Source organism: Pseudonaja textilis, chromosome Z (genome assembly GCF_049901715.1).
Source record: "Pseudonaja textilis isolate UNSWEBS1 chromosome Z, rPseTex1.2, whole genome shotgun sequence".
NCBI classification, from domain to species: Eukaryota; Metazoa; Chordata; class Lepidosauria; order Squamata; family Elapidae; genus Pseudonaja; species Pseudonaja textilis.
In genome coordinates, this window is record NC_142008.1 from 113,182,961 (window position 1) to 113,207,075 (window position 24,115).

The window sequence follows — 24,115 nt, forward strand, 5'->3', positions numbered from 1 at the left end:
AGTCAGTAGAACTATGTCCAATAATAATTAAATAAATAATTCAATCCAGAAATACAAGAGTTACAATAATTTAGATGAAAATGTGGTCACCAATAATAAAATGTAAATGAATGGAACAATTAATACAGCATTGAATTGTTCAGCAGTGAGTTGTCCTGCAGCAAATTGGCCATAGCAAATTATTTTGGGTAAGTTGGCTGAGGCAAATTTTCTCATGGTGAGCTGGCTGCAATGAGTTGGCTACAGTGAATTGTCCTAGATCCTCTTGTTCTATTAAATCTCCTTGTCTAATTAAAGAGCCATGGTGGTACTGTGGTTAGAACGCAGTACTGCAGGGTATTTCTGCTGACTGCCAGCTGCCTGAAATTTGGCAGATCAAATCTCACCAGGCTCAAGGTTGACTCAGCCTTCCATCCTTCTGAGGTGGGTAAAATGAGGACCCAGATTGTTGGGGGCAATAGGCTGACTCTGTAAACTACTTAGAGCGGGTTGTAAAGCACTGTGAAGTGGTATATAAGTCTAAGTGGTATTATTATTGCTAAGGAATAATTGCTGTCTCCATTCCTTTAAAGAAGAGAATTTCTGTGGAATTTTCACAGGTATTATTGTATTTTTTTAATGCCAAGATAACTAAAAGATATAAATTTGCAAAATTCCCCTCTGATTACATACTTCTTATTCTGGAAGCCTATGATCTCCTGGGCTTATACTACTTGTATTCACTTTTTAATTTCCAGTAGTGGAACATTTATCATTGCAAAAAAGAAGTCCTACCCTTGAGGTTAGTGCTATTATTATTGCTAAGGAATAAAAGATCAGCGAAATGGGCCATCTAATTTTTGTGCCTAGAAATGGAGCTGAGGATTTTGAGAAAATGTTTCTGCTGAGCATTATTGCACTTGCTTTCAATAATATGACACTTCTTGATGTCCCAACTCATTCAGATTTCCAGGGTATTGAAGCCAAATGTAACAAGACAAATGTCACACCCACAGATCAACTGTTATTTTCTTGACACTTGCCCTTCATAGTATTTGTCCCTCCATGTTTCTTCATCCCTATTTATTAAAGATAATCCTTGATTGTTTTAAAATTGGGCCTTGCCAAGAAAGCAAACAAGCACACAAAACTTTCTATCTCCAGTTTTGATGTTTTGAAGATTCATTGTCTGAAATTTAGCACAATGATTGCTAGAACTTAGGTTCCCTCTCCAAAATGTTTTGAAGTTAATGCGCAGAGGGGAAATATCAGCAATTGCAATGATAAGGCAATGAGGAAATATGCACTGCAACATCAGGATGCAAACTCCACCTCTTACAAACTACCACACAACATTGAAAGAGTGGAGCTTGTGTCATGGAACACAATGTATTTCAGTACTACTTATTATGGAGATGACACCTCTGTTGGGAAGTTGAGACATTTTTCAACTCGAAGGACCTCTAAGGAGGATCTTTCCTCTGATCTCATTTCTACCCAACCAACACAACTTCTTGATTTCTTTTCATTGACCCCAAAACGCACTTCTGGGAATTCAGCTGTTCAATCAGTTGGAAGAACTTCTCATCCACACCTTCCAAGTCTTCATCTGGACTCCTGGGGGCACGGCACCTGAAATCCAATATGGAAAGAAGGAGGGGAGGAGGAGGAGGAGGAGAGGAGGAGGAGGAGGAGGAGGAGGAGGAGGAGGAGGAGGAGGAGGGAGGAGGAGGAGGAGGAGAAAGAAGAAGAAACTAGGCTACTCAACATAATTTAATTCAAACAAGGTGCAAGAGATAAATTTCTTCAAGCTGAGTTTCTGAATATGATTAATCCTTCTGAAATATAATATGTATACTCTGTATTGTATTTGACAAGACAGAAGTGAGTTGTCTCATATACATATACTTACACACACACACACACATACACACACAAATACATTGTATACACATCTGATTGTCTCTCTGGGTTAAAATTCTGCCATCTCCTGGTAGTTACTGTTTAAGCACTAATCCAACCCTGCTGTTTCAAGATCAGCCAACTCTAATTGCCAATGTGTGTTGGTATATCAAATATTTGAGAACAATGCTATGTGTTATAAACCAAATTCCTAGCATGTATCAATGGCTCCAAGTAAATCAGTTGTACCAACCTGTACAATGACAATAAAGTTCTTCTAATTCTAATTCTAATTCCATTTCAAAACCTAACCCTAGAGACAGCTTCCAACCAGTCCCAGAATATGAGCATCTTTTAAATTTGTCTGCAGAAGCTATGGCCCAAAAGTTAGAATGGGCTACATAGCATAGCTGGGCAATGGCCCCTGCTCATTGCCTGATTAGAGATCCCCATGAGGTTCTCTTCTGAAGTATCCTCCAGAGACTTTCGCCAGGTGACCAGCAAAGCAGGTGAGAAGGAGGAGAAGAAACAGGAAGAAAGAAATTCCATAGGAGATCCCAGTGCTTTTTGTTCTAGATGGAAAGAATAAATGAGGAATCCAGTTTGCTGGCACATTTGTGTAATTCAATGTTTATTTTTGCTTTTATTGATCTTGAAGAAGAACCACCATTGAGGTAATGACCTCCTGGCATTTTGTGCTGGTTGAAAGTCTTGCCATAATCAATTTATTTGAGCATCCATGAGAGCTAGAAACTCATTCATTTTCAGTCTCATATATCGGTTTGCATACATAGATCTTCAAGTGAGAAGTGGCCTTTGATAAGTCTTTTCTCCTGCGTGACTTAGCACAAACCTACTATTCATTTCTGCACACATGTTCTGCTCCAAACATCTCAAGCTGGTGCCACTCCACAAAAGTGGAATTAAAAGTATTCCTGTGATCACGAGAGACTAGAGGCTCAAACATACAATGAATGGTTGCAGGAACTAGGCATGGCTAGTCCAGTGAAGAGAAGGACCGGGGAGACATGATAACAGTGTTCTAGTATTTGAGGAGCTGCCACAGGGAGGAAGGGGTCAAGGTTATTCTCCAAACCACCTGAAGGCCAGGCAAGGAATAATGGATGGAAACTGATAAAGGAGAGATTCAATTTGGAATAAGGAAAAGAAATTTCTGACCGTGAGAGCAATCAACCAAAGAAACATCTTGCCTTCAGAAGTTATGGAAGCTTCATCACTTTGGGAAGCTTTCAAGAAGAAGACTAGACTGCCATTTGTCAGAAATGGTGTAGGGTCTTCTAGCACTTGGGCAGGGGTTGAACCAGATGACCTACAAGATCCCTTCCAACTCTGTTAATCTGTATCTGTATCATGCTGACTGGAGGATTCTGGGAATTGCAATCCAAAGAATATTATGGATTTTAAGGCTTTGGCCTTACAGTTACACTCCTGAACACACATGCTGCTTAGCACCCATACATTTTAAGGAGAGTATGAGCACTCAGTGGTGCAGTGGTTAGATTACAGTACTGCAGGCTACTTCTGCTGACAGCTGGCTGCCTCAATTTGGCAGAATCAAATCTCCAGGCTCAAGATTGACTCAGACTTCCATCCTTCTGAGGTGGATAAAATGAGGTGATCCAGGTTGTTGGGGACCATGAGCACAGTGACTCTGTAAACTGCTTGGACGGAGGGCTGTGAAGCACTATCAAAGCAGTATATAAAGTCTGAGTGCTATTGCTATTCATATTTCAACAGGTAGAATCACCCTAGTTTGGGCCAGTCCCTGTCTGGATTAACTACCCATTCCCTATTGCTCAATTCCTCCTTACTTATAAGCGACAAGGATCTGGACAGAGAAAGTTTGGAAAGCGAAGACAAGGAAGCTGCAGGCCGTATAGTAATTAAAAGATAGGCAGTGGTGAGGAGGCGTGTACTGCAAAAAAAAATAAAGAGAAAGAGAGAGAGAGAGAAATTGAGACAATTATTCAGGTAGTCCTCGACTTATGACCACAATGGAGCCCAAAATGTATGCTAAGTGAGAAATTTGGTAAGTACATTTTGCCCCCCATTTTATGATCTTTCTTGCCACAGTTGTTAAGCAAAGTGAATCACTCCAGTTCTTAAATGAGTGACACGCATCGATTAAATAAATCTGGTTTCCCCATCCACTTTGCTTGTCAGAAGGTCACAAAAAGATCATGTGACTCGGGGATGCTGCAACTATCATAAATAAGGACCAGTTGTCAAGCATCAGAAAGATTACATTATAAATAATGTGATGCTGCAGCGTTCGTGAAGTATGAAAAATGGTCATAAGTCACATTTTTCGGGGTGCCGTTGTAACTTTGAATGGTCACTAAATGAACTGTTGTAAGATGAGAGGGACTACCTATGTAATCAGCAAATAGAAATATTGGTTCTAGATCACTGCCTTTGCAGTGATCAGATTATCATTTTGTGTTAATTCTGTTGATGTTGAGAACCAGAGGCTTCCCAACATCAACATTTTAAATCATTGTTTATACTGATTTAATAACTTTTAGCTTGAATGGTATAAATGTAAACAGTGTTATAATAATCTCCTGGCCAATACTGTAAAAAACAGCACTGTATCAAAATAATATAATGTATTCTTCTTCTTTTATAAGAATATAACAAAATGTTCTTTTAAAGAAAGAAATAATCACATTTCTGTCTTTTTATAGTGTACCCTCCTTCTCCAAAGATTCCTGCTTGAAGTACAATGTGATGCAGTTGAAATCTTCAGATTTCTTCCATTGCCCTACACAAAGAGAATAAAGCACACCTAGAGTGAGATTTCCATCAATTGCCATGACAATATTCATTTCCACTATTGGCACGATGACAGCATTCATTCATTCATTCGGGCAAAATTCCAACACAAACTGGACGGTGACTCTGGGCAGCTTCTAAGTTTAAATTTTAAAACAATTACAAGTAGTCCTCGAATTCAAGTAGTTCATTTAGTGACTTTAGTTACAATGGCACTGAAAAAAGAAGCATATGACCATTTTTTCCCACCCAATGGTTGTGGCATCCCCTACGATCACATGAGTCAAAATTCAAACACTTGGCAAGTGTGGTTGATACTGACCAACATTTGCAGTATCCTGGGGTGCATGTGAGTGCCTTTTTGAGCTTAGAGCTGACAAGCAAAGCAAAGTCAATGGGAAGCCAAATCCATAACAGTACGCTATTACTAATTTAACAACTAGCGTGTGGTTCATAACAGCTTTGGCATGAAGGTTATAAAATGGGTAAAATTCAACCCTTAAGTAACTATCTCTAACTTTAGTACAGCATGGAAATTTTGAGCTCAATTGTGGATCATAATTAAGGACTACCTGATAATGAAACAACTTAGGTACAGTATAAAACTAATAAAACATCTACAACATGTGTAATATTTATTTATTCAGTGTCTATTATAACCGCAACCACATTGGTTGTATCACACGATCCTACCATGGCCAACTCACTGCACCCAAGTCATTGTTGGCCATTAACTCACCACAACCAACTTGCTTTGGTCAATTCCCTAAGTTAACTCACACCTGGCCACCATGCCACAGGACAATTCAGCACCAAATATAGAAAGTTAAATTACAGTCAGTGAACTATGTCCAATAATAATTAAATAAATGAAATTCCAATCCAGAAATACGGAAATTTACAATAATTTGGATGAAAATGTGGTCACCAATAATAAAAATGTAATGAATGGAACAATTAATACAGCATTGAATTGTTCAGCAGTGAGTTGTCCTGCAGCAAATTGGCCATAGCAAATTATTTTGGGTAAGTTGGCTGAGGCAAATTTTCTCATGGTGAGCTGGCTGCAATGAGTTGGCTACAGTGAATGTCCTAGATCCTCTTGTTCTAATAAATCTCCTTGTCTAATTAAAGAGCCATGTGGTGGTACTGTGGTTAGACCGATCGAGGCACTGCAGGGGTATTTCTGCTGACTGCCAGCTGCCTGAAATTTGGCAGATCAAATCTCACTAGAGGCTCAAGGTTGACTCAGCCTTCCATCCTTCTGAGGAGTGGGTAAAATGAGGACTTCAGATTGTTGGGGGCAATAGGCTGACTCTGTAAACCACTTAGAGCCGGGTTGCCAAAAGCACTGTGAAGTGGTATATAAGTCTAGGAAGTGGTATTATTATTGCTAAGGAATAATTGCTGTCTCCATTCCTTTAAAGAAGATGGAATTTCTGTGAATTTTCTAGGTATTATTATTGTATTTTTTGTACGCCAAGATAACTAAAGAATATAAATTTGCAAAATTCCCCTCTGATTACATACTTCTTATTCTGGAAGCCTATGATCTCTGGGCTTATACTATTGTATTCACTTTTTAATTTCCAGTAGTGGAACATTTATCATTGCAAAAGAAGTCCTACCCTTGAGGGTTAGTGCTATTATTATTGCTAAGGAATAAAGATCAGCGGGGGAGAAATGGGCCATCTAATTTTTTGTGCCTTAGAAATGGAGCTGAGGATTTTGAGAAAATGTTTCTGCTGAGCATTATTGCACTTGCTTTCAATAATATGACACTTCTTGATGTCCCAACTCATTCAGATTTCCAGGGTATTGAAGCCAAATGTAACAAGACAAATGTCACACCCACAGATCAACTGTTATTTTCTTTGACACTTGCCCTTCATAGTATTTGTCCCTCCATGTTTCTTCATCCCTATTTATTAAAGATAATCCTTGATTGTTTTAAATTGGGCCTTGCCAACAAAGCAAACAAGCACACAAAACTTCTTATATCTCCAGTTTTTGATGTTTTGAAGATTCATTGTCTGAAATTTAGCACAATGATTGCTTTAGAACTTAGGTTCCCTCTCCAAAATGTTTTGAAGTTAATGCGCAGAGGGGAAATATCAGCAATTGCAATGATAAGGCAATGAGGAAATATGCACTGCAACATCAGGATGCAAACTCCACCTCTTACAAACTACCACACAACATTGAAAGAGTGGAGCTTGTGTCATGGAACACAATGTATTTCAGTACTACTTATTATGGAGATGACACCTCTGTTGGGAAGTTGAGACATTTTTCAACTCGAGAAGAAGGACCTCTAAGGAGGATCTTTCCTCTGATCTCATTTCTACCCAACCAACACAACTTCTTGATTTCTTTTCATTGACCCCAAAACGCACTTCTGGGAATTCAGCTGTTCAATCAGTTGGAAGAACTTCTCATCCACACCTTCCAAGTCTTCATCTGGACTCCTGGGGGCACGGCACCTGAAATCCAATATGGAAAAGAAGAGAGGAGGAGGAGGAGGGAGGGAGGAGGAGGAGGGAGGAGGAGGAGGAGAGGAGGAGGAGGAGGAGGAGGAGGAGGAGGGGAGGAGGAGGAAAGAAGAAGAAACTAGGCTACTCAACATAATTTAATTCAAACAAGGTGCAAGAGATAAATTTCTTCAAGCTGAGTTTCTGAATATGATTAATCCTTCTGAATATAATATGTATACCTGTATTGTATTTGACAAGACAGAAGTGAGTTGTCTCATATACATATACTTACACACACACACACATACACACACAAATACATTGTATACACATCTGATTGTCTCTCTGGGTTAAAATTCTGCCATCTCCTGGTAGTTACTGTTTAAGCACTAATCCAACCCTGCTGCTCTTCAAGATCAGCCAACTCTAATTGCCAATGTGTGTTGGTATATCAAATATTTGAGAACAATGCTATGTGTTATAAACCAAATTCCTAGCATGTATCAATGGCTCCAAGTAAATGGACGGCTATCTTTTATTAGGAAGCTAGAATTATTAGGGAAGCCATAGAGATTGAAAAAAGACCTGAAAGCATGAATAGAAGAGATGATTCCACTAGACTGTAATTTTTTTGGAAGCTTGCACTCACAAAAAAATAATCTCCACACCACAAGCCAGGCAAACACCTGGGCACAAACAGATCCCCGCTGATACCTCCAGCTCAAACACACCCCAACCAGGCACCCAGATGAAACCTAGCCTCCTAACAAATGATAGCCATCCATTTACTCAGAGCCAAGTTGCACTAAAAGCCTCCAATACAGGAACACAACGTTGCCAGCCAATCCAGACAAAAAAAGCCACAAAACAGACAGAAGATATTAGAAACACCAATCAAGCAGAACACAGCAAACTCCAAGACCAATAAACACAGACCAAGACTCCCAACCGATCAGGAATGAAGAAAAAAACCATTCTGGCACAGCATAGGCTAACACCAAATTTAAAACTGAAACGGCTGTGGAAGTCTGACTCACAGACGAACACAATACAGAAGCCTGATGATGGCAGGTAAGATTCTGCCAAAATGTTGCTACAACTTTAAAAGCACAACTATAATGATGTGGGAAAATACCTGAACAAAGCTTAATACCATACATGTAAGTACCCGCGAAAACTTAAGAAAACATATATATATACACCATATATACAATACCCGAGCAAAAGCCGAATGCCATATATATATATGGCAGATGAGATTCTGCTGAAATGTCATGTGTGTGTGTGTGTGTGTGTGTGTGTGTGTGTGTGTGTGGCATTCAGCTTTGTTGGGTATTTTCCCACGTCATGTAGTTGTGCTTTTAAAGATTATCAACAACATTCGGCAGAATCTCATCTTCCATCATCAGGCTTCTGTATAGTGTGTGTATATGTGGTTGGGTCCATGTTTATGGGTTTGTATGTGGAGTCCCAACCAATCAGGATGAAGAAAAAACCATTCTGGCACAGCAGTAGGCTAGCCCGAAATTTTAAACAGAAACGGCTGTGAAAGCCTGACTCACAGAAGAACATTATACAGAAGCCTGATGATGGCAGATGAACAAAGCTGAATGCCATACATGTAAGTACCCATGAAAACTTAAGAAAACATATATATATCTTTGAGTTTTCTGTGCTGTTAAGTTAGGTAAACATGGAGCATCTTATCAACTTCCAAACCTTGCAAGATAATATGTTATCAATTCCACAAATCCTTTATAACTCCTACACATTCTCCATTGTGTCACTATTAGATTAACATCTCTTAGCTTGCTAACTTTTATATCTCTAGACTCTACAGATTGCTAGAACCATGATCACCAACAAAACTGAAAAGAGTGTGATTTCATATGATTTCTTCAATTTCTTTTTTTTTAAAGAAAACTATTTGGTTACATCCATTTTTTTTTATTTCACTCTACAAAACAATCTTCTCGAACGTAATGTCTTCCAGATGTATTGCATTAACTAGAGACGTTTATTTGTGATTATACAATTTATCTGGAAGGAATCAGACTGGAGAAGTCTGGTTTAAAACCAATATTTCTTCTTACCGTTCCACGGTCAAAGATCCCAAAGAGATATCCTGCAAGAAGACAGAAAACTCCAATGCATTATAGACATTCTTCACTTACGATAATGTAGGAATAGTGCTAACGATTGAGCAATAGAGGTCAGATTAATAATCTGGAAAATATTGCTTCATTTCAAGAAATGTTGAATATTGTAAGCATTAGCTATAATTGTTCTGTTTTTGAAAGTAATTACTTTTGAAAGTAATTTAGGTATTAGAACAAACTATTTGGACCTATTCTAATACTACAACATTTTTGGCTTAAAATCAACAGAAATTTAGTATACATTTTAATATATAGTAATGGATTGCGTATCTTTCTTGTTTGTCAATATCTGAATTAAGATTTTTTTTTTTTGGCAAATGGGTAACGAAAAAGACTTTTGAGTAATATGATCATGAATTCATTGATTGACTGGAGTTATTTGTCTTATAATAATAATTTTCAATCATCTTTCTTTCCTTTCTCCTCACCCATTTTTATAAAATTTCTAAAATTCTCAATTTAGCCTCAATATTTTGGATTTTGCTCATAATTATTATTTGCAATTGCTATTGCAAATATCATTATATCAATATATACCTATATCTATCTATCTATCTATCTATCTATCTATCTATCTATCTATCTATCTATCTATGTGTGTATGTGTGTGTGTTTGTGTGTGTGTGTGTTTTCTTAAGTTTTTGCGGGTATTTATATGTATGGTATTCAGCTTTGTTCAGGTATTTTCCCACGTCATTATAGTTGTGCTTTTAAAGTTGTAGCAATGTTTCGGCAGAATCTCATCTGCCATCACCAGGCTTCTGTATAGTGTTCATCTGTGAGTCAGACTTTCACAGCCATTTCTGTTTTAAATTTAAATCTGCTTTAAATTTTAAATTTTTAAATCTCAAACAAAAAAATCTCCACACCACAAGCCAGGCAAACACCTGGGCACAAACAGACTCCCCCTGATACCTCCAGCTCAAACACACCCCAACCAGGCACCCAGATGAAACCTAGCTTACTAATAAATTATAGCTATCATTTACTCAGAGCACAGCAAACTCCAAGACCAATAAACACAGACTAAGACTCCCAACCGATCAGAAATGAAGAAAAAAACCATTCTGGCACAGCATAGGCTAACACCAAATTTAAAACTGAAACGGCTGTGGAAGTCTGACTCACAGACGAACATAATACAGAAGCCTGATGATGGCAGGTAAGATTCTGCCAAAATGTTGCTACAACTTTAAAAGCACAACTATAATGATGTGGGAAAATACCCGAACAAAGCTGAATACCATATATGTAAGTACCCGCGAAAACTTAAGAAAACATATATATATACACCATATATACAATACCCGAGCAAAGCCGAATGCCGGCTGCTCTCAACTTTGATGGTGTTCGGCCATCATGTTCTCTGACAGCCTGGTTTCCTTTTAGCAATAGCACTTAGACTTTTATATCACTTCATGGTGCTTTACAGCCCACTCTAGACAGTTTACAGAGTCAGCATATTGCCTCCAACAATTTGGGTCCTCATTTTACTGACCTCGGAAACATGGAAGGTTGAGTCAACCTTGAGCCAGTAAGACTCAAACTGCCAAACTGCAGGCATATGGCAGTCAGCAGAAGCAGCCTGTAATATTTCATTCTAACCACTGCACTCTTTTACCACTAAGTATTCCCAACATAATTGCTTTCTCCAATGAATTCTACCACATGATATATCCAAAATAAATGAGATGCAGTTTTGTGATTTTATTGTTCCTTCCAGTGATGTGTCATGGTGTTATGCATTTGAATCCTTCCTTGTTGGTCACCTTTGCTATCCAAATATATCTGTGTTCAAGAGGATACTAAAATGTGAAATGATCTGAAATTCACAGACATCTTGTCCTGCTACAGAAAATGGAACAATGAATAGTTTAGCTAGGGAAAGGAAGTATTTCTCCTGCTAGGCATACCGAATGGTTATTCCGAACAAATCCTGATGGTTCTGCTGGGAGATTGTCCAGAGGTTTGAAGTTGGCAAAGGGTTTGGCAGCTCCCCATGATTCTAGATAGCGAGTCATCCGTACAGAGGCCCTCATCATGAAGCTTTCACCTGGTGCTGGTGAGAGAATGTCACGAGAACCTTCTTCTTCAGCCTAAATATCAAATAAACCAGAAATACAAGGAAGGCTCGTGAGTGGCAAATCTCACCCTGTTTGAATTTGATTAGATTAATAGGAGAACCAGTAGCAGAAATGTTGAGTAGTTCAGCAAACTGGCAAATAGCACCTCTGACTGGAGATTTTACAGTGTCCTCCCTCTGCCATGCCCACCAAGCCATGCCCACAGAACCAGTAGTAAGAAAAATTGAATCCCACCACTAGTTGGAAGGGACCTTGCAGGTCTTCTAGTCCAACCCACCACCCAAGCAGGAGACCTGACACTATTTCTGACAAATGGCAGCCCAGTCTCTTCTTGAAAGCTTCCAGTGATGAAGCTCCCACAACTTCCAAAGTCAAGCTGTTCCACTGGTTGATAGTTCTCACTATCAGAAAATTTATCCTTATTTTCAGGTTGAATCTCTCCTAGATCAGTTTCCATTGATTATTCCTTGTCTGGCCTTCAGGTGCCTTGAAATACAGCTTGATCCCCTCCTCTCTGTGGCAGCCCTTTAAATATTGGAACACTGCTATCATATCTCCCCTGGTCCTTCTCTTCACTGGACTAGCTGTGCCCAGTTCCTGCAACTGTTCTTCATATGTTTTAGCCTCCAGTCCCCTAATCATCTTTGTTGCTTTTCTCTGTACTCCTTCTAGTGTTTCAGCATCTTTTTTTTTATAGTGTGGATGCATTTTTCTAGGTGTGGTCTTACCAAGGCTTTATAGAGTGGTATTAGTACCTCATTTGATCTTGATTATATCCCTCTGTTAATGCAACCTTGGATTGTTTTGGCTTTTTTGGCTGCTGCTGCATACTGCTCGCTCATATTTAACTGGTTGTCCACTAAGACTCCAAGATCCCTCTCATAGTTACTGCTATTAAGTCTGGTTTCAACCAGTCTATATGTGTACTTTTGGTTTTTCTTGCCTAAGACTTAACTTTTCTCTACACTGAATTTTATTTTGTTAGATAGGGCCCATTGTTCATGTCTCTCAAGATCCATCTGGATCTTGAGCCTATCTTTTAGGGTGTTAGCCAGTGGTAGGATTCAAATAATTTAACAACTGGTTCTCTGCTCTAATGATTTCTTCCAACAACCAGTTCACCAAACTGCTCAGAAAGTTAACAACCGGTTCTCCCAAAGTGGTGAGAATTGGCTGAATCCCACCACTGGTTTTAGCTATTCCTTCCAGCTTAGTATCATCTGCAAATTTGGTAAGTTCCCCTTCTATTCCCTCATCTAATGTTAGTGAAAGTGTGTCTACTTTCAGTTTTAAATGAATTTCTGTATGCTATAGCCATGCAGAATCAGGGCAGGTTATAACACTGAGATGGTGATAAAATTCCCCAAGAACCTTATCTGACTTTTTTGCAAAATAAAAAGGTTTCCTTATGACTGACCCAGACCTCAATATGGTATCAGAATACTTCCATGTAGAATCTCTCAGCAAGGTTGCAAACATTCCTGCCTAAGCAGTGGGTTGGACTAGACCTCCAAGGTCCCTTCCAACTCTGTTATTCTATAGTCTACATTAGATCAAATCATTTTTGTATTTAATACAGGTAATCTTTAGCTTACGACCACATTTGAGGCCAAAATTTCTGTTGTTAAGTGATACATTCATTAAGTAGGTTTTGCCCCATGTTATCTTTCTTGCCACAGTTCTTAAGTGAATCACTGCCATTGATAAATTAATAATTTGGTGGTTAAGTGAATCTGGCTTCCCCATTCACATTGCTTGTCAAAACTTCACAAAAAGTGATCACATGACCTTGGGACTACCTGTATTTCTCTGGGATTTTAGGATGAAATTGTCCCACCACCTATTGCCCAATTATTTTACTCAAGAATAATTGTATGAAAATTCTGCAGCATCCTTCATCACTGGCCACATTAATTGGGGCTTCTGGGACTTGTAGTTTAATAACATCTAGTCTCTAGAGGCCAACCTGGAAATTACAGGATTTGGAATAGCAATTGAACTTCAGAGTTATAATATCTCTTAAAAATTGAGGTTTATCATAGATTCATCCCTTACTGTGCTTAGAAGATGCACATTAGGAAAATATTCAACCTTGTTGATAAAAACAACTTCCTGTGTAAGTAGGAATTTAAATTTGATATTGGTTCCATCCAGGGGTGGGATTCAAGCAGTGTACTACCGGTTCGGTGACTATACTTTGCACGCGCACATGCCTGACGTGCATTGCACGCATATGTAATAAACTAAGCTATGCCACCCAGACAGTTGAAAAGTGCTGAGTGCAGGTACACAGTGTTTGTAAAACCCACTTTTTTCCTGCTTTTTCAACCTCAGCTGTGCCGCACAAAGCAGCTGAGGCTGAAAAAGCAGGAAATAAAGGACAGGTAAGAGCCTGGGCCAAACAACAGCAAACACAGAACCGGTTCTGTATCTGCTGCTCTTCAGAGCATCCAGTTCTATAGAGCCAGGCAGAACTGGTAGCATCCCACCCCTGGTTCCATCTAGCCTTTATTATGCCATGCAGATCTCTAACATTGAGTATCTTCCAATTATGATTTCTTGGAAGGACTGGAAGGTTACATAAGTGACATCTTCTATATACAACTAGTCCTTGACTTATGACCACAATTGAGCACATAATTTCTATTTCTATATGCAAGATAGTTGTTATGTGAATGTTGTCCCATTTTATGACCTTTCTTGCCATCGTTAAGTGAGTTATTGCAGTTGTTAAGTTAATTATGCGGTCATTAAGCAAATCTCACTTCCCCTATTGACTTTGTTTGGTCAGAAGCCACCTGGGAAAGTTGCAGATGGAGCTCACACGCTCCCAGGATAGTGTCATTATAAACACAAGGCAGTTGCCAAGCATTCGAATTTTGATCAGGTGATCATGGGGGAACAGACATGCAAAAAATGATCACTTTTTTCAGTGCCACTTCAAACAGTCACTAAACGAATGGTTATAAATGGACCTGTATCAACCATGCACCTGTCAAACACATTGTAAATGATGTATAAAATTGTTTGGAAGCTCCTTACTCTGGGATCAACAACTAAGAAGGTCTTGATGCGGTTCTCCCTCAAATAAGAGTCTCGTACACAGCAAACTTCCTCCACAGTGTACATTCCATCCAGGTGTGACAAGGTAGCTTCTGTGATGTGAACTCTCCTGAAAGAGAAATGCTGTAGTGATGAGACCACAAATTACTGTTCACTGTACAAAATCCATTTTTTTCACTGAAAGTCAAATCAAAAATAGATTATTAAGGTGGATCATTAGACCTCTGAATTAGGTCCTTCCAGTTCAGAAAGTTAATTTATCCATTAGAATAAAATATTTTTTCTGTGCATGGGGAAATAAACATCAAATCATCATGTCGGTGTGATAGATGTCAATTCAAGAATTCAATCCAAATAGAGGGGATTCACATTGAGAAGCTGGTTAAATCTAGAGATTCGGTTGGATCAGCTTCAAATCTGCTTGTTAAATAAAATCTCTGTGAGATTGAATGACCTGCAAGGCCCCTTTCAACTCTGTTTATTCTATTATATTGCTCACATGTTTTGTGTATTTACATCTTTTCCTGTGCAATTTCTGTTTTGTCCTCTTGGAGGCAGCACTGCCCATATATTTCAGCCAAATTCTGAGAAATACAGAAGAGTTCCTAGTCATTTTGCTAGACTGTCTTTAAACAAAGGCACAAACACCTTTGAAATGAGACAAAAATAGCTTACTTTATTGGAATGGTTATTGTGAAATAAGCAAAGGTGATAAAGTAGCCAACCAAACAATAGTCTTTTAATCTGATCAAGTATTTTTCAGTTCTGAGAAGAAGAAAAAAATAACCCTCGCAGATACTATATCTGGCCATTTAGTTATTTACTCCAGTAGTTATTTAGTTATTTACTCTAGGCTTCCTCTTGTTAACTGTAACTATCTTCACTGACTTTCATCAGGACCATATCAGGGGTGGGCTGCTGGGGATTTGCAGGGGTTCGGGAGAGCCTCTAGATCCCACTCCTGGCTGGCCCTGCCCACCTTGCCCCGCCCCTCCCAGGAGTCCCTATGCGGCTCATTTTGGATGCAGGTAAGTGCAGGGCATGCAGCGAGACTCAGGGAGGATGAAAACGGGCCTCCTGGAAGTTCGGGAAGGCCAGAAATGGGCCTGTTTCGGGCCTCCAGAGAGCCTCCGGAGCCCAGAGAGGCCATTTTCACCCTCCCTGAGGCTCGAAGAAAGCTCCTGAGCTTGGGGAGGACAAAAATGCCCCTCCCACTGTGGTGCAGAAAGCTGACTAGACCACACCCACTGTAGCCAGCAACCGAGCAGAGAACCCCTTGCTAAAAATTTTGAAGCCCACTCTGATCATATTACTACCACCACCCCTGATAGTAGATGGTACCAGGAGATGAATGGAAATAATCATTACATCGTCCTCTCACCCTTTTTTGGGAAACTCGGAGACTGTAAACAACAGCCATTTTATTCCCAGCACAGTCTATACATCTGCTTCTTCTCCTTCAGTTGTCTCACAAAACAATGGTTAAGAAGCACCTCACTTCCCCACTCCAAACCAGTTATTTTAGGGTCCCCTTGAGAGAAAATTCATCCAAGGAGGAGGATGAAGATGTTTGGATTCAGATGTATTAAGAAGGATAGAGCAGGTGAAGATTGTTTCCAGCTCTTGGTATTCTTTAGGGAGGCTCCTTTCATGTCCCCCACGTGATTTGTGATTGTCGTGACATGTGATTGTGATGACATGCAGGCAACAACACATAGATATACCCATCCTTTGTGCCCCAATCAGTGTATACCTCAGTACCTCATGGCAGTTAATATTGTTAGTTTCTAGGCAAGATCTATTTAATTTGTACATATTTTAATCTTGTATTTTATAGTTTAAACGTTATGTTATATAGTATGCCTTAATTTAATTGTGATGCTTCTGACACGAATAAGTGAACAAGCTCTTAGTATCTAGGGAAAGGCCAGGATTGGTCCTTTTAGCCCAAGGTAAGGTCAACTTTCCAAAACGTTTATTGAAAAATGTCCACAGAAACCATGTGTTCAAGAAGGAATTCTTCCATAGGAAAACTCTCCAAAACAATCACACATAAAACAACCTTGCAGGGTAGATTGGGCTGAGGACTGAAGAAACTGTGGATGGATACTTGAAACCAGAGTTGTCCATTTTAGCACCACTAACAATCATGCTAAACCAGCTTCTCTTTTTCCCTGTTTTCACTAGCTACATTTCCTTCTTCTTTCTCAGAAAAAAAACAAAACAAAAGCAATCTAACTACCTTTTGAAAAAATACCTTTGAGACAGCTAGGAGCTGGATGACTGAAAATCTCCACAGACTATAATCGAAAGCACATGCACTTAATTGGAATGTTCACTGCAATTTGTTTCCATGTACTTGGCATCCAGTAAAAGCCGCAGTGACTGTGTATCATAACATACAGTGCACAATTTGTGTTATTCTCATCTTGACCCCATCGTGTTATGGTGTCACTTGCACGCTTTTCCCCTGTTTAGAGATACCTGAATCTGAGTCACATTCAAAGCTAAACTAAAGACATAACACCTTCTGTGAGATTTGGGAGCACACAGCTCACCCTCTGATTCCTCTCACCCTGGCACGCCTCCTGCCTCCATGTGATTGGCTAATGTCACATCATCAGACCAGACATCATATTGCCACTTTTGGAGACCAATCACCCCACACAAGACATTTCCCGAATGGACTCCAACTCTCATATTGATGTCCACTCCGGTGGCATCACGCAGCTTCCTGAGGGAGGAAAAAAATGTAACACGGTGTTGTTCTATTTCATTAAGCAATCTGAGCCAAGTTTCTAAAAAGTTTATATATCCATGCCTCATTAGATAGCAGCACTCAGCCTATGCAGGCTGTTATCCAAAAACTAAGCAGAAGTGGACTTCATAATTGTGAATCCTATAGCTGGAGGGTAAACTAAGTCATAGGAGAAAAAAACCCAGACTAGAACAATGGCAAACTACTTCTGTACTATGGGAATGGAATGGAATGGAATAGAATAGAATATGTGGAATGGGATAGGAATGGAATGGAGTAGGAATAGAATAGAATGGACTATAATTTAGAATGGACTAGAAATAGGAATAGAATAAAACCGGACAGAATAGAATATGTGGAATGGAATAGAACAGAATAGAATGGAATGGAATGGAATGGAATGGACTATAATATAGAATGGAATGGAGTGGAGTGGAATGTAATAGCATAGCATAGCATAGCATAGCATAGCATAGAATAGAATAGAATAGAATAGAATAGAATAGAATATAGAATGGAGTGGAGTAGGATAGGATAGGATAGGATAGAATAGAATAGAATAGAATAGAATAGAATAGAATAGAATAGAATAGAATTCATTATTGGTGCAAAAGCTCACAGGGTACACATAAACAGCAAGTCATAGCTCATAGATCATAATTATAGTTACAAACATTAATCATAAGTTACAAGCAACAATTATTATTCATTATTACTATTACAGGTAGTCCTTGACTTACAACAGTTCATTTAGTGACTATTTCAAGTTCCAATGAAAGTTTCAATGGAAAAAGTGAGTTATGATCATTTTTCACACTTATGACCATGGCAGCATGCCCATGGTTGTGCAATCAAAATTCAGATTGATAACCGATATTTATGACAGTTGCAGAATCCCGACATCACACAATCACCCTTTGTGACCTTCTAACCAGCAAAGTCAATGGGGAAGCCAGATTCAATTAAAAACCATGTTATTACCTTAGCAACTGCAGTGATTCACTTGTCAACTGTGACAGGAAATGTCACAAAATGGGGCAAATCTAACTTGACAAAGACCTTGCTTAGCAACATAAAGTTTGGGGTCAATTATGGCCATAAATCGAAAACTACTTGTATATAAAAAACATGGAATTGCTGGTGACATCATTATTCCTGACACAAAGGAGACTTTAGATTTTGCGGGTGGTTTTTTTCCAAACTTGGCAACATTAAGATGTGTGAACTTCCCAGCATGCCAACTGGGCAATTCCAGGAGTCGAAGTCCACATATCATAAAGTTGCTATGAAAAACATTGATCTACATTAATAAGTAGTCAGGAAAGTAGATAGAGACAGAGATATAACATTCCGCAAAGTATTAGCAGCAACAGGAACCCATGGAATGCTGACATACAATTTTATATATCCCTGCTTGGAAACAAAAGGTCTTAAGTAAGATATAACAACACTTAGCTGTATGTGTTTATGACTCATGGTTGATTCCTGGTGACTGCCGTAGTTTCCTTGGTAAGATTTCAGAAGTGGTTTGCCATTTGCCTACTTCCTAAGGTTGAGAAGGAGTGACTGGCCCCAGGTTACCCAGCTGAATAGACTAGAACATACAGTTTTTCTAGTTTCTAGCCCAGTGGCTTAACCACTACAACAAACTGGCTCTCAATAAATCTTTTTCATCATTATCATATCAGATGTGGTGGCACAGTGGTTAGAGTGCAGTACTGCAGGCTATTTCTGCTCACTGCTGGCTGGCTGCAATTTGGCAGATCAAATCTCATCAGGCTCAAGGTTGACTCAGCCTTCCATTCTTTCGAAGTGTGCAAAATGAGGACCCAGAGTTATGGTAGAGTATTGGGGGCCATATGCTGACTCTGTAAGCCACTTAGAGAGGGGCTGTAAAAGCACTGTGGAGCGGTATATAAGTCTAAATGCTAGTGATGTTGCTATCTTAGCCATTGTCTAACCACTGTGGGATGAAGGCCTCTTCTGCAAGTTTCCAACCAATATAGTCCTGAGCTTTCTTTTGTCAAATGAGCCAGCAATACTTGATGATGTCACCGATCCATCTTGTTTTAGGTATCTTTCATGGATGCATTTTATCAAGTGGGAAGTCCAGATGGGTCTCCCAAGGTGAACAGGCCCAGACTAACACTGATCACATCAGCCAATCTGGATTGGGCTAGCATGGCAAATTATGGTTTATTCCTTCCACATTCCAAAACAATCTCAAAAACATATGTATCTGGTGACTCAAAAGTTTAGGATTTTCTTTTCCATTCAGGGGGTGAGGGGATGAAAAGCTTCTTCTGAGGCAATGGACACAAGTAGTCTTTTGAGTGACCTTAAGGGTCCCATAACAAAAAGTAATTGTTAGGGTCAGGTGGAAGGCCCTGTTTCATTTTAGAGTTAAAGTATTTGTAAATTGTGACTGTTCAAAGTTAAAATGGCACTGGGGGGAAAAATAACCTATGGCCTTTTTTCACACTTACGATTGCAGCATTCCTATGATCACATGATCAAAATTCAGTTACTAGGCAAGTGGTTCATATTTATGATGGTTGCAATGTCCTAGGTCATGTGATCCCCTTCTGAGAAACAAAATTGATGGGGAAGCCAGATTCACTGAATAACCGGGTTACTAATTTAACAACTACAGTGTTAAATTCACTTAACAACTGTGGCAAGAAAGATTTTCCCTTCCCTTCCCCCTCCCTTATTTTCCAATTATTTTCTTTCATATTTTTTTTTTGTATTTTACATTACAAAATAATTTAAAAAAATAAAATGGGCTCAATTGTTGTCACAAGTTGAGGGCTACCTCTATTCTATTTCTTCTTAAATTAAATATAGATAATAGAGTAAACCTTCCATCATGTATTGAATAATGTGTCCCTTTTGTCTCAGCATAATGGCAAGCTGTTTCTAATTTAATGTGTGGTTTTGTTGCAATATTTACAACTTGACTTGCCCCTGATACTTAGGATAACTTTTCTAATGTCACTCTCCCATCTCATCCTTCCAAAGCATTTTTCTCTAATTAAAAATAACTATGATATCTCCAATTTAATTTATGATAGAGTGGAGATTTCAAACTGAATCTTACCAACACCAAAGATCTTTTGCTAGACCAAAAGATATACATTTTCTCCTTCCTAGAAGTAGCGTTATCAATATGAGAAGTTCTCATACTCACTTGATGGACCGACACATATCAAGTCCCATCTTGACGCAGTTCTGGGCATGGTTTGGCAAAGATACAGGCAATCCAGACACACAATAGTAGCAATCTCCTAAGATCTTGATCCTCATGCAGTCATTATCCTAGGGGGTGGATGGGGGTGGAACAGAAATATAATTCCATTCAAAAGCCACCATTTTGATCACCTTGGAAAGAGGACTATCCCATTTTGATTTATAGATCATTCTGGAGAGAACTCAAAGTGGCAAACAAACTTTCAGAATGAAAATAGTCTCTAAGAAGATAAAGCACATATTAAAATTAATCATAGTCTACTAGCCATGAAGACCACCAAGAATGTCAAGTCTATAGATTTACAGATTTTCTAAACTTTGAAAGAATGGAGGCCCAATAAATCTGTAGAAGAAGGGCATTTCTGTGATTGGCTTCTGATAGTAAGGAGAACTACAGAATAACCTCTCTTGCAGTTCTTAATGATCAGACAGGTTCATAACCTGACAGATGACCCTTTAGAGAAGCCTAAACTGCTTAAAAAGTCAGTATTTGAAATTGTGCTGTGGAAACCACTGGCATCAAGTATAGAATTTGCAGTGCAGGCATTTATTTATTTATTTATTTATTCACTCATTCATTCATTTGATTGCCATCCATCTCACCTTGTGGTCCTTATATAGGATATCAACAAAGATATCAATAGGATATCCAGATGAGATGGCCTCTTTTGCACCAACCGTCACTTCCAGGTATTTTCCAAAGATAGCCAAGATATAATATAACCAAGGCATACATAATCCTTGTGGGTTGCCTGGTTATTTGGAGGGAGACCATTACTCACCTTGGCAATCTGATCAAACTTGCCAAAGAGTTCATTGAGCATCAATACCAGCTCTTTGGGAGAACATTCACTAGCCAAAAGTGTGAAGCCAACAATATCTGCATAGAGGATGCTGTGGGAGGAGAAAGGCAAAGGAAAGAGAAGAAATGCTTTATCTAGAGGGAGGACTAGCACCTCCTCCAAATTCACCACCCTTCTCTTCCTCCAACCACAAAAGTCCTGGCAAGCACTATTCCATGTGCCAGATTCCTTCGAATCAAGTACCTGACATTCTGGTGCCTCTTGACATAAAGGTTGTGGAAATTGTTGGCACTTTCATGCTGGCGTTGGGGCTGGCCTCCATCCCGGAGCCGCTCAATGATCTCAGTCTTCATCTCCAAGGCAATGTAAGCAGGAAGGATGGAGAGGAGCAAATGTTCCTAGGAGTAAGATGGGGAGGGGAGAAAAAGCATCAATGGAATGAGTTGTGGAACCTTCTCACAAATGTAGAACTTATTTCAGGTGGCAATAGCAAGAATCCACTCACTGCTGAGTTATTTTCATGCTACAATTCATTCAGAACTTGAATATCTCTCAATCACTGTTTGACAGAGCCTTTCTTCAGATGGAGAAAAATTCTATCTAACCTGCTTAGCTTTTTCAAGATCCAACAAGAGTAACTGTTGTTGTTGTTAGTTGTGAAGTCATGTCCGACCCATCGCAACCCCATGGAAAATGTTCCTCCAGGCCTTCCTGTCCTCTACCATCTTCTGGAGCCTGTTTAAGCTCCATTCAGCCACCTCATTATCTGTCATCCCCTTCTTCTATTGCCCTAAATCTTTCCCAGCATTTTCTCCAGTGAGTCCTTCTTTCTCATTGGGTGACCAAGAGTAACTACAGCTAGGTAAAATCTCTCCCTGTGTGTCTTTCTCCATAATGCCTTCCACACTCACCTGGTGTCGCTTCTCTGACTCCAGCTTAACTCGAGATTGGATGAGGTTGAAGGTCTCATGGAATGTCTCACCCAGAGCCACCTCCATCAAATGCTTGTGATAGGCACCCACCAAGTTGCCACAGACAAAGATGACCAGATTGGCCAATTGCTGGAAGCAGACATAAAGACAAAGTGAATTGTGACTGATAGCAGTGCAGGTAGGAAATAAAATCCAGGAGCTATTCTTCTTCTCTGCTGTTCCAAGCAGCAAGTTATATTGGATGGGCTTTAATTGCTGAGAGACCCACTTGGATAAATGTCATAAGAAATGTATTGATGAAGCAGTGATTTGCCAAATAGAATCAATGGCTTGGAACAATTTAGGGTTATTCATCTCCAGTGGGGCTCCAGGATTGGATTATTACAATCTTGGAAAGGGAGTTGTGGGAGATTAGGATGTTTCTGCATTGTAATATCATTGTACCAAAAGTTAGAGCAAACTTCAGTTAGATACTATACTACCAGATCAGAAGTGTCGAAGTGCTTCTGTGGTACCTATTTATCTATTTAGCATCATTCTGAACTGCTAGGTCAGCAGCAGCTGCAGTGAATGACAGACTCTCTCCCGCATCACACATGAGCACCTGGGCTTCAAACAGAGGCTTGCAAATTGTCAGCCAGCTTCCTAACAATGTGAGCCTCAATTTGTGCTTCTTTTCAGTTAGATTTTTCTGAGTTTCCATTCAATTGAAGCACAAAAGTCAACATGAGGTTTACCTTTGGTAAGTCAGAGCTGACAATAAGGCCGCAGGATCAGGAGATGATATCTCCTGGACAGAACACTAGTAATCCAAATGGAAACAGAAAATACTGGGATAAATTGGGAAAAATCTGAAAAGTTATGTCTTAGATTACCCATTTGTCCAGATGGGCTGGGTAGGCTTACCTGCACAGCCAGTTGTGAATGTGAACTGTTGCCCATTGAGAGGTAGATACTCAGAACTATGATGTGCGAGAGAGAAGCTACGATACCAGCAACTACTGCGTCTTTCATGCCAACAGGCAACATGGTGTAGACAATGAAGATTATGAAGAGGAAGAAGGAGACCTTGGAGAAAAACGTGTCATGGCAGTCAACTTTCCATAAGGAGTCATAGAAGGAAAGCACATGGGTAGAATAAATGCAAATTGAAGTCTTTCCACAAAGATTCCAGCTTGGGACACAATAGAGAACTTCCAGTTCCCAATATATGAATTATATTTAACTGATTCTTCCTTGGACAACACCAATTTCTTCATCTCTCTCCCTCCCTTCTGAAAATCTCAGTGTTTCCCTTCTCATCAGAGAGGAGAGGAGAGGAGAGGAGAAGAAAAGAAAGGAAAGGAAAGGAAAGGAAAGGAAAAGAAAGGAAAGGAAAGGAAAGGAAAGGAAAGGAAAGGAAAGGAAAGGAAAGGAAAGGAAAGGAAAGGAAAGGAAAGGAAAGGAAAGGAAAGGAAAGCTCTATAAACCTCCATCTGTGCGTGAAAAGTTCTCCATTCTAAAAATTAATGAAAACTTGGAATCAGGAAGAGATGTTGAGTAGAACTATTAACAGAAGCACTTTGCCTTTTTTACACATAAATCATTCTATTCATCAAAACAAATATAGTTGTAGTTTCATTCTAGAGCAGCAAATCCAAAACAAATAGAATTGTAGTTTCATTCTTGAGTAGCAAATCCAAAATAAAGCAGCACCAACATCTGGCAGTTTGTGTGTTTGTGTGTGGGTGAATTTGAGCCAGCCCTTTAATTTATTTCATTAAACTTTTTCTCAAGAAAACACAACACAAATAGAAAAGAGATCAAAAGAATAAAAGCATAAAGTACTAAGGAATCAGCAGGGAATCCAAAATGTCAATGAGATTATAGTTTTTCATTATACCGTTTGTTAATTATGAATGATTGAATATATCACT

General features: G+C 39.2%; 1 protein-coding gene across 1 annotated transcript in view; it reads right to left on the reverse strand.

The window, feature by feature from the left end:
* Nucleotides 1-24,115, reverse strand: part of ADCY4 (adenylate cyclase 4) — a 106,147-nt gene that overhangs the window by 35,131 nt on the left and 46,901 nt on the right. The window contains 10 exon segments of the mRNA XM_026722154.2: nucleotides 7,074-7,160; nucleotides 9,245-9,276; nucleotides 11,224-11,406; nucleotides 14,437-14,566; nucleotides 17,033-17,191; nucleotides 20,406-20,533; nucleotides 21,247-21,358; nucleotides 21,511-21,665; nucleotides 22,179-22,328; nucleotides 23,106-23,267. Coding sequence (XP_026577939.2) covers nucleotides 7,074-7,160; nucleotides 9,245-9,276; nucleotides 11,224-11,406; nucleotides 14,437-14,566; nucleotides 17,033-17,191; nucleotides 20,406-20,533; nucleotides 21,247-21,358; nucleotides 21,511-21,665; nucleotides 22,179-22,328; nucleotides 23,106-23,267 — 1,298 coding nt within the window.